Source organism: Phoenix dactylifera, unplaced genomic scaffold (genome assembly GCF_009389715.1).
Source record: "Phoenix dactylifera cultivar Barhee BC4 unplaced genomic scaffold, palm_55x_up_171113_PBpolish2nd_filt_p 001012F, whole genome shotgun sequence".
NCBI lineage: Eukaryota > Viridiplantae > Streptophyta > Magnoliopsida > Arecales > Arecaceae > Phoenix > Phoenix dactylifera.
The window spans coordinates 115,753-127,213 of NW_024068366.1; the positions used below are offsets into that span (position 1 = coordinate 115,753).

Sequence of the window (11,461 nt, forward strand, 5' to 3'; positions counted from 1 at the left end):
TGGGCCGGGCCAGGCCCGGCACGGCCCGATGTTCATCTCTACTTTCAGGTTTGCTGCTTCTATCGATGCTTCAACCACCAAAAATTTCGGATGGAATGGTTATCTACTAGATGGAGTCAGACCTTGCAATTTGGCTAGACTCACCTCTCTCCCACTGACGGACATGTTGAGTCGATGAAAATAAAATCTAACATCCTCGTCGAGCTAAGAGTTCAAATCCATTCAAATTTAATCACAAACGTCACAATCCGCTCATGGTCAACCTCTAAGAACCCATGCTGCAGTGTTCCTATACGACCCAGCCTTTTAAACAAATTAGGCCTGGTCCATTTGACCGGCCCAATTGAATTTGTGCTAAAACACACACACAAAAAAAAACCTTTGGAGGGAGAGGACTTCTGATGGGAGTTTTCTTCCTCTTGATATCGCCGGATAGAATTCGACTCCGTGTCGGATTCCGATCGCGACCGCCTCTATTTAGAGGCTCCGCAAGTCCTCTCTCTTCTTTCGAAGCCTCCTCTCCGAGCGATCTCTGTTCTTTCTCCCTCATTCTTCTTCTACTTTCCATTGAGCTCGCAGTTGCGCATTATTGTGTTCACCAAAAATGGGGACCACCGGACGCCGCCAAGGCCGACGTATCATCCTAGCCTTCTTCCTCTTTCCTTGCACTTCTTCCTTCGAGCTGGAATCACGGCCGCTAGCCAAGAAATCGGCCAAAAATGGACCAAGAAAGAGATCCCATGTTTGCCTTGTTTCAGTCTTCTCCTTCTGTGTTCATTGTCACCGGTCATCGAAAAAAGGCCAAGTTATGCCACCCTTAGGGACCCCTGTATTCGTGTGACTGTGGTTGGGGAGATAGCCATGATAAAGAGTCAATTTTAAGAGTTTGAAGGTGAGTGGTGCGATTGATTTTCTACCCTTCTTTGCGCCGGCCGACCACCGTTGCTGGTGTTGCCATGGCCGAAGGGCCGCCCAAGGCCATCATCTCTAGGGGTTGGCCCACCTTGGTCAGCCCCCCTCTGATCCAAGAAGAGGAAGGGAGAGGACAACTTTCCCCTATTATGGAGAAGAGAGCCCTCTCTCTTCTATCTCCTCTCTTTTAATTTTCTCTCTCTTATTTCTCTCTCTACCTAGATTGTTTCTCTCTCTCTCTCTTATTTCTCTCTCTTTACATGGCTCTATGGACTGAGTAGGAGGGTCCCAGATGTTTTTATTGTAGACCTAGATCGACCCCAGTAGAGGGTCTTAGACCAATGTCGCTGCGACCACCCGTCGTGCTAGCTTTACGCAGACCATCATTGAGTGCCATTGGATTCTATCATCATGAATCTCTATTATATTACTAGTATTGTGGTCTGATTCTCGTTTCATGATTTGATTGGTTGGATTGGCTAGAGCGGACCGATCCGGATCATCGGACGCTACTACCTAGTCGACCATGTCCGTCTTGCATCTAGCTATTGTTAGCCACCATTGAACCTATAATTGATAACTGTTGATCTATTTTCTTGATTTGGATATATGTTTTCTGATTAGATGGATTGAGTTACGTTGTATTGACTGATTTAAACAAATGGGTGTTGTCATCTAGCTAGCCTCGTATATCTTCCTATATTAATCTATTGTCATGCTCATCCCTAATTTTGTATGGCTATTGTCATTCGGGCAAGAAGAAGCCTAACGAGATCTTATACTCTAGTTTCTCTCTCTTATTGTTGGTACTTTCTGTCTTTAGCTTGATTTGAAAAAACCTTTGGTTGAGGGGGTTGTTGGATAGTCCCAGGTTGCTACGTGATAGTAGACCTTGTAGTGAACCTATAGAGAATTCTAGTTTGACGGATACTTCGGATAATTTTTGATGTTGACTTAGTTCTATAGAAGAACAATCTTTTGGACAAGAGGACATTGAGCAGTGTACTGTGCAGCTCGGTTCGTAGATTATGGTAGTCTGTATGGGTTGTCAGCAAAGAGGTAAGAATCTTTGTACACTGACCTGCATGATATAGATATTTTTGCACTTGTTTATGTATGAAATGCTATGATCCAGATAAGTAAAAAGTAAGAATAGTTTTATGATGGTTTTAATATTAAATCATATTTTGATCATGTTTGCTTGTGATTGATAGTATGATAGGTGCATATATGAGCATAAATTACACTTGCATGATCGGACTAATGGATGTGGTGCTCTAGACTAAGTATGTTATTATTGGTTGCCCCATCACGGGCTGAAAACGTGACCGTGGTTAGTCTAAAGCCGAAAATAAAGATAAAAAGGAATTGATGTGTGGATATGAACTTGATTAAATGAATAGGAACTTTGGACTTATTTCGTTACTGGTTGCCCCATCACAGGTCGGAAATGTGATACTATTGGTTGCCCCATCACAGGTCGGAAATGTGATACTATTGGTTGTCCTGTCATAAGCTGAAAATATGATACTATTGATTACCCCGTCATAAGCCAGAAATGTGAAACTACTGGTTGCCCTATCACAGACTGAAAATGCAATACTATTAATTACCCCATAACGGGCTAGAAATTTGAAACTACTGATTGCTCCGTCACAGGCTAAAAATATGATATTACTGATTGCCCCATCACGGGCCAAAAATATGACCGAAATTTAGCCCAAAGACGAAAAGATAATTGATTTGGATCAAATAAAAAAGAAATAGAATGAAAAGCATTGAAAACACTAATGAAGATTTATGAGATATCGTATGAGATATCAAGCCGCTTGATTTTTAGCCTCAAGCCACTCCATTTTCAGCCAGGCGACCCCTGCCTCGTACTGATGGCCAGCGATCGCGGAGCGGGCTTCGACCAGATGCGCTTCGGAGGTGCGGAGCTCCGACCTGGCCAAAGCATGCGAGGCCTTCTCTTCCTCGAGCTGCTCGACCTCGGCAGCCTCCATTCTTACAGTGGCCTCCCTCCGCGCAGCCTCGGCTTCGCTGAGTGTCCTCTCGGCCTCCTCCTGCCCCCTCTGGCTCCTCCGAGCCTTGTCCCGACAGTCGGCTGCCACAGCGACTAACATGTCGACCTCGTGAAGATGCTGTAAAGAAGGAAAAATAGGGGTAAGCAGAGGTCAAGAGTTCAAAAGAATATGAAAGTTAAGGCAAGAAGTTAACTTACCCGGATGGCGGAGCAGTAGGTTTGATCGACAAGGCTGCCAAAGTCAGCAACCTCAAACTCGGCCCGATCGACCGGAAGCATTGCGCAACGAAATACCTGGCGTGCAGTTTGGCTGTAATGGAGGGCTAAGTCGTCCTCGTAGACTACCCACTTCGGGCAAAAGGGCCTCCTCTCAAGGGCGGCTCCCAGCCCTTGACGAGCTCGGAACATTGGCCCTTGAAGAACTCAAGGGGTCAGACCTTGCCGAGCTCGGCAGAGAAGAGCTCGGGACCCCGAGACCGCTGCCCGGCTCGGGATCCGAGCGCCGCAAACGAATGACCTGGCGACTTGGCCGCTGGAAAATTAGGAACGTGCAAGTGGGGGCCACTGGATCCCTCGCGCCCCTGGAAGAGCTGGAGCTCACGTGCTTGGTGGGGGGAACTTCCTTCCGGATGAAGTCGGAAGTCTCGGCCTCGGGATCCCTCGCCTCGGCCCAAGCAAGAGTCGAGGCCGGCCTAGCCTTCTTTCTGGGCTCGGGCTGGGCCCCGCCGGCCTCGGCCACCCTCTTCTTGTTTCGGGCGAGGAGAGCTGCATTCCTAGCCACCATCTGTGCAATGTCTGAAAAGAAGAAAAAGTTCAAGTGTCAGATCGGCACCAAAAATGATGAAATGATGATAAAAAAGGAACAAGTAAAGCAAAGAACGACAAAACAGAGGAGGAGCAGTACAACCGCCCTTACCCTAGGGACGCGCCGAGCTCAGGCCGACGTTCACCAGAGCCTCCTCGCTCAGGAGGTCGTTCAGAAGGATATCTTCCTCGAGGCTGTGGAGAGCGTCGAGAGTTTGGGGGGCTTGTTGACGGCCTTGAGCCGGGGCTACCCCCACCTCGGGTCAAATCTCCACATGTGCTCGGAGGAGAGAAAGAAAAATTTCTTCTTCCACCCACAGATGGAGGAAGGAGCACCTCGGAAGAACGGCCTACCGTCCCGAAGGGCGGGTAGAGCCATTCCCCGTCTGCCGGGTTGGACTTCAACATGAAGCACCGGTGAAAGACGTTCACCGAGGTCAGTATCACGGGCGCAAGTTAAAGGGATAAGAAACCGATAATGGTTTTCCACGAGTTTGGAGCGAGCTGCACTGGGACGAGCTGATATGCCGCCTGGAGCTCGTTCACAAACCCATACAGGGGGAATCGCAGGCCGCTCTAGAGTGTCTCTACGTACACCCCGATCCGACCTAGAAGAGATCTCGTCACTCGGTCTTCCGGCCCTGTGGGCTCAAGGCGAAACCTGTGCTAAGGGAAAAATCGGGCGCGGATCAACTCCAACTCCTCCTCGGCCAAGCTGGACCCGACTTCGTCGGGGCCATGACCCGTTTCCGACACGAGCTCCCTCCTGTGAGATAGGTCTCTACCGGAGAACGAGACATCGCCTGACATTGCTGTGAATAGAGGAAGACAAAGAAGGAGGAAGACAAAAAAGGAGGAAGGAAAGAAAGGCAAAAACCCTCTGAGCAAACGAGAGAGAAGGACCTACTGTGGGTTTCACCGAAGGTGCCGACAACCGAAAGTGAAGGACTGAGACGATTGCCGGGAAACGCCTCGGAGCGCCGCCAGGAAAAACTAAACAAAGATCGAAAGACAAGGGAGAAGAAAGTAGAAGAAGAAGAAAAAACCAACAACAGTGGCGGCCAAATGAGAACTTTTAGGGCCATGCCGGGCTTTATATAGACCTTTCCGATGGCCCAGATCGATAGAACCAGATCCCGCCTTCCGTCTAGATCGCACCACGTGTCGGCCCCGAAAACCGAAGTGGCATATCAACCTAGATCGATACTTTAAAAGCAGAATTAAGGTGGCATCCCGTAGGATCCCGGAGCCTCATCATTAACCCACGGCTCAAAACTGCCTCGAAAATTAAAAAGCGTCCTCGTGCCCTCATTAAAAATGCCTCGAAGCGCGCGGAACGGCGGAGCAATATAAAGCTACCTGGCCCCACCAGTGTGATAAAGATAATTACTTCCTTCGTCCGAGCTCGTAAACAGCTCGAACTCGAAAGTCGGAGGATAGTGTTGGAAAAAAAATGGATTGCCCCAAAACACGTGGATGCATCGCCGGCACGTGATGACGGGCGCCACGGCAGCAACCCTCAAGGCGTCCGACCTCAAAGGCGTCCGGCCCCAGCACGCCCGACCTCAGAGCTCACAGCCTTGCAGCCTTGATCTCGGCTAAGCTGAGCCCGATCGACCTTAAGTCCGAAGAAGTCCTAGTCAAAGGATGAAGCAGACCTCTCCCCTCCACCGGGAATCAAGCCCCTCTCCTTCTCATCCGGGATCCAATCCCGTAATCTCCGCCTGAGCGACTGCCAACAATTAAATGCGCACGATCTCTATGGATCTCCAGCCAGCCCAAAATCTCAGGCCAACCACGGCAACTCGTTGACTCACTCAATCCCGTCCAGTCACCCACGACAACTTATTAATTCACACGATCATGCCCAATCATGACGATGACTCATTAATTTGTCCAGTCACATCGCAGGTAACCATGACACCCCTCCTATAAAAAGAGGAACTTCTTCCTCTCGAGGAATGGGCCAACTTCTGACTCTGACTTCTACATACAAATTATCTCCTTCTCCACAAAAGCCCCCGCTGACTTAAGCATCAGAGGGCCGGCGCCGGAAACCTCGGCCACCGAATTCTTGCAGATCCTCCGGAGGACGCAGCCCGCCGACGCACCACCTGCCGAAGCTCCTCCTTCTCTGCCAGTGGTCACCCCCGGGTCCAATTTCCAGCAACATTAGTATTTCCATTTCTTATTAATTTGTTATCCTTTAGATTATCAGAATTATAGGTAGCATTGTAGAAGCCAAAAGTCTTTGAAGATTCAAAGCATTCAAACGCCAGCATCTTCTTCTCTCAATTTCGGTGACAAGCTGATGGCACTCCTACGCAATTACCTAGCCTAGCTGCAGACTTGTTATACCATTCCGACAAAAAAAGAGAAACATTGAGCCTTACCCACTCCCACCACCTCCTCATCTTCCATCACCTCCTCCTCTGCTCCAAACCCCACCGTCGTCCTCATTTTTCTCCCTATCTAACTCTGTTCCGAGCCTCATCTTCTCCTACTAACTCCTCCTCTTCCAACATCTGCTCCTCATTCTCTCTAAACCTTGCCAATGTCGTCAACCATCCTCTCCATCCCTCCTCATCCATCCCTTCTATCATAACCACTGATCACAAAGGTATTTCAATCCTATAAGTTTAATATGTTCATAATATGATAGAATTCTATGAATCCAGATAAATAAATACAGACGGCGGAAGTATATTGAACTACTTCACTAAATTAAAGGGCCACTTTGAATTTTTCTAGCACTCGAGAGATACTACGTAAAACTAGCTCAACATTAAAAAGATGCCTAAGTTTTTTTTTTCTAAAATATATGTAATACATAGCAAATAATAGTTGTTACATTATTTCCTAATATTTTAGTGAAGTAGGATTTTTTTTCAAAAAATATCTTCCTTGTTTTTGGGTGAAGCAGCGGTCCACAATTCACGTAGCGTAAGAAAGCATGAAAACTGCAGACTGAAGTTGCCTTGAGCCTACTTTGGCTGACGTTTTCTCCGCATGGCTAGGAGATCCATCGCATCCTCCATCCCTTCGATTTCTGTCGCCAGAGATTGGTGGGATTACGGGGCTTAACAGGCATTTAGGGCTCCCTCTGGTCAAAAAGCCGAGCTATCAAGTGGTAGTTAAATATATATACATATATACACACACATATACGTATGCACACGCAAAATTAAGTCATAAAAATATAGACACCTCCCCGAGTTGCTAACTGGTTGTTTGTAAAAATATCAAGATGCTAATCCAATCAGTCTCCCTTGGCGCATTTCTTTTTCTCGAGAAACTTCCCTGCAAGTTGTTCTTATTTTCCTAGCCCGGACTCGGAATTTTTAAATTAAAAGTATGTGAGGGTGAGGGTGAGGGTGAGGATTTAGGACAAAACTATCGGTGTGAAATATTGACAGTGCCGTGATAGGGTTTTTTTTTATTTTTTTCCGGTACAGAGGGACCAACGAACCGTGAAAGAAGAAATCATTAATGAGAACATAGATACCGACCACCCATAATATCAAGTTGTCCTTATTTTTCTAGCCCGGACTTGAGAAAAGTCCCCAACCGCCGCTTCCTGGTAAACTTCTTGGTTAATAAAATACTGAAACTAGTCTCAAAGACGTTGCCAAGCCTTACTCTATATTATCTCAAGTTTTTCAAAGCCGTCTTGGTGGAGGACTAGTCACCTCGGCATGAAGTCAGCGATGGTACACCATCAACTTCTGTCCACACCATCAAGTTTTGTTGACCAGCTATTTTGAATTAAATTTTGAGTTGCTATAAATAATACTTTATATGAACTAGAAGACACTACTAAAAATACGGTTGCTCAGAAACGGAGGAGGAGAGTAGAGATGGCTTGTAAGAGAGAGTTGCTGCTGCTCCTGCTGTTGTTGCAGCTGCTGGTAGCAGCAGCATCCTCGTCGGAGCAGCTCATGGCGTTGCCCGGCTGCCATGATAAGTGCGGGAACACCGCCGTCCCCTACCCCTTCGGCATCGGACCCGGCTGCTTCAGAGGAGGCTTCGACATCACCTGCGACGGCGGCAGCCCGAGAGCTCTCATCCCGGATCTGGACTTGGAAATCGAGATCACGGATATATCATTAGCACCAGCCGAGGTACGTGCAAAGATACCCATGTCCTACCAGTGCTACAACGAGACCGCCATGGTCTCCAAAGTAACGCCCAAGGTCGACCTCACGACGCGGCCGGCCTACATTTTCTCGAGCACCCGCAACAAGTTCACCGCCTTGGGCTGCTTCACCCTGGCGCATCTGGCTGCCTACATCGAGGAGGATGACTACCAGTACGGCGGCGCCTGCGTCTCCTACTGCTGGAATGAGGAGAGCATCGCTAATGGCTCCTGCTCCAACATGGGATGCTGCCAGGTCTCCATCCCGAAGCAGCTAAGCTCCATAGATATCTACTTCCGAAACTATGGCTACAGCGATACTTGGAATATCAGTCCCTGCAGTTATGCCTTCCTGGTGGCCCAGGACTCGTATAACTTCAGCAGATCTGATCTCTCCTACGATTTCGCCGTCAAGCACCGCAACCATACCCCGGTGGTGCTAGATTGGGCCATACGGAACCAGTCTTGCCAGGATGCAAGAGTGGATCCAACAACCTATGCATGCCGCAGCAACAACAGCATCTGCAGCGACGCAAGCAATGGCCCCGGATATCTCTGCAGCTGCTTGCCGGGATATGATGGCAATCCCTACCTTCACGATGGATGCCAAGGTTACTCTACCTTCACCCTTCGTTGTACTAATATATCCCTATCATTTTTGTGGTTTCATGATTGCTTCAATTGAATCTGCAGACATCGACGAGTGCAAGCTCCCGGAGCAGTATCCTTGCCATGGGATTTGCGTGAACAGACCAGGGAATTATAGCTGCGCCTGCCCTCAAGGAACGCAGGGTAATGCAACGACGGAAAGCTGCAGGCCGCTCCGAGGCAAAGACAAGTTTCCCTTGCTAGCAATCTTGGCTGGAGGTAAGTCTTCTATCAGTTCAGTTCAGTTCAATTCTATGTATGACCTACCCACCGGACGCGCAACCCATGCGATGAATCGACCAGATCTCATACCTGCCATTAACTTCTGGGGAAAAAATAATATGGGTTTTGGTGCTCAGAAAATTGGGCCATGAAAATTCTGAATAAGGCACATACATATAGCTGCTTGCAATTACTAATTAATTTATACATGAAGGGGAGCTTATATGTGGGAAGGGATGGGATGGGATGGTCCAATAGACAAAAGATTCATGGGGCACTTTAAAAGAAGCAAGTCAAACTCCAAACAACAGAGTCCAACCCATTCGAACCAAAACATTGCACTGACCTATATACTTTCTCTGCAAAAGTTTAGAAGTACTCCAAGTATTCTTAAAAATCAATCTGTGCCGTGCCAAGAATTTCCTCGTTTGCATTTTTCGATTCACTATTTGCTCTCTTTGCTATTTGCAGGCATCAGTGTTAGCACTTTCTTCATAGTTCTCATTTGCTATATCCTTGCAAAGAGAAAGCTCGTTACGACCAAGCAAAAGTTCTTCGACCAAAATGGAGGGTATCTGCTGCAGCAACAAATCAGTTCAAAAGGTGTTGCATTTAAGATTTACACTGTTGAAGAACTAAAAAGAGCAACGAACAACTTTAACACGGACCGAGTGTTAGGACAAGGAGGCTTCGGCACCGTTTATAAAGGGATCTTCGAAGACAAAACAGTAGTAGCCATCAAGAAGCCTAAGAAAATGGAAGTGGACCAAATTGAAGAATTTGCGAAGGAGATGTTTATCCTTTCCCAAATAAACCACAAAAATGTGGTTAAGCTCTTAGGCTGCTGCTTGGAAGTTAAAGTTCCCATGTTGGTTTATGAATTTGTCTCCAACGGTACCCTCTCCGATCACCTCCATGGGAGAAATCAGAATTCCTCGCTTAACTTGGACATGCGTCTCACGATTGCTGTAGAGTCTGCGGAGGCACTTGCCTATCTGCACTCCTGGGCCTCTCCACCTATCCTGCATTGTGATGTAAAGTCTGCTAATATACTCCTCGACGAGAACTTTACTGCAAAAGTGTCTGATTTTGGGGCTTCAAAGCTTGTTCCCAACGGACCAACTCAGTACGTTTCCGTAATTCAAGGAACCTTGGGTTATTTGGATCCAGAATTCCAAGCAGATGGCCGATTAACTAACAAGAGTGATGTTTACAGTTTTGGAGTGGTTCTTCTGGAACTTCTGACAGGGAAGAGAGCAATTTACTCTGAGGGATCCGAGGAGAAGCGCAGCCTTGTAGCAAGTTTCTACAGAGCAATGAACGAGGATAGGCTTCTGCAAATTTTGGACGATCAAGTCAAGGATGAAGGAGGGATAGAGTTGCTCGAACAGATTGCTGACCTTGCGGGGCGATGTTTAGATAGGAGAGGGGAAGATAGGCCCACCATGAAAGAAGTGGCGGAGGAACTCGAAAAGCTAAGGAAATTCAAGCAGCATTCATGGGAGCAAAATGATCATGAGGAGACAGACAGCTCACTTGATGGAAGCCGGCCAACGGCAATATTGCCTCATACTTATTGAAACATTACCGAGGTATTTGTGAAGAATTGCTACAGCGGCATCCTGTGCTAAGAATAAAAGATGTAATAAGTACTTGATAAATAGTTTAAACCATGAGTTCTTATTGCGACTTGTTCCTCCATTAGATAAATACAGATTATTAAAAAAAAATCTTCTTTCATTAGAGGAGCTAAAAAGGATCCACTTATTTTTTGATGATGAAGGAGGCCGGTAAAGCAGCCGCCCAACTTTTATTGATGGAAAAAAGTAATTACAGCAAAAAAAATAGAGCAAGACAATATAATAAAAACAAAGCAGCTGCAAAGATAGAAGAAAAAAAAAAAAACCCAAAGAAACAAATGATGCAACTTCAGCTCAATAAAGAACCAGCTTGCTGTCCCACAATGAGTAATCTATTTACTCAAGTACCAGCAATGTCAAGCTCCATTTATCAAAATAGGTATTTTTTTTATTTTGTATCATATTTTTGTATGCTCATTAAGCAACTTTGTGTTACAAAGGTTCGACCAAAAAGAGAGCCGTTGTAAACTCTCTGCAACAACTGACCATATAGAAGATTGCTTAATCATAAAAATTTTGATATTTCTTTTTTTCCAACACGACCATAAAATAGCACCAATGAGCATCAGAACCACTGACTGCGCAGCTTTGGAAAATTTTCTCTTCCTCTAATCTAAACATAGTCCTTCAAAAGTTCTATGCGATTGCAGTACACCTGCTAAAAGACAAAACCCTCTCCAGATGGTAGCAAAGAAGTTGTACTCTGAGAATAAATGGTCCATAGATTCGATAGAGTGGCAACACAATACACATTCTCCCATATTTTTTCCAAGCTTCCTTCCGATGCTATCTCTAGTATTGTGCTGCTCTTTCTAACAAAGCCATAAGAAGCATTTTACTTTAAGTGGGATTGAAAGGATCCAAAGTGAGGAGGCAAAGTTACACTTCACTCCTCTAGAATTAATGAACTGATAGTAGGATGCAGAGGTGAACGTTCCTTTACTGTTTAGTTTCCAAACAATCTTATCCTCATTTCTATTCAAAGTTACCATGGCAAGCAAAGAGAGCAATTGATTTTGCTGTTGGAAGATCTTCGCCGATTGATTGCTCGATGGTCTAAATTTTCACGACATA

At 46.3% G+C, this 11,461-nt stretch overlaps 1 protein-coding gene across 1 annotated transcript; it reads left to right on the top strand.

The window, feature by feature from the left end:
* Positions 1-7,581: 7,581 nt before the first annotated feature.
* LOC103696310 (wall-associated receptor kinase 3-like) lies at positions 7,582-10,432 on the top strand. Its single transcript, XM_039121204.1, has 3 exons — positions 7,582-8,488; positions 8,571-8,744; positions 9,219-10,432. Exons 1-3 carry the CDS (start codon positions 7,600-7,602, stop codon positions 10,325-10,327), a joined length of 2,172 nt encoding a protein of 723 aa, XP_038977132.1. The 5' UTR covers positions 7,582-7,599; the 3' UTR covers positions 10,328-10,432.
* The last annotated feature ends 1,029 nt before the right edge of the window (positions 10,433-11,461 follow it).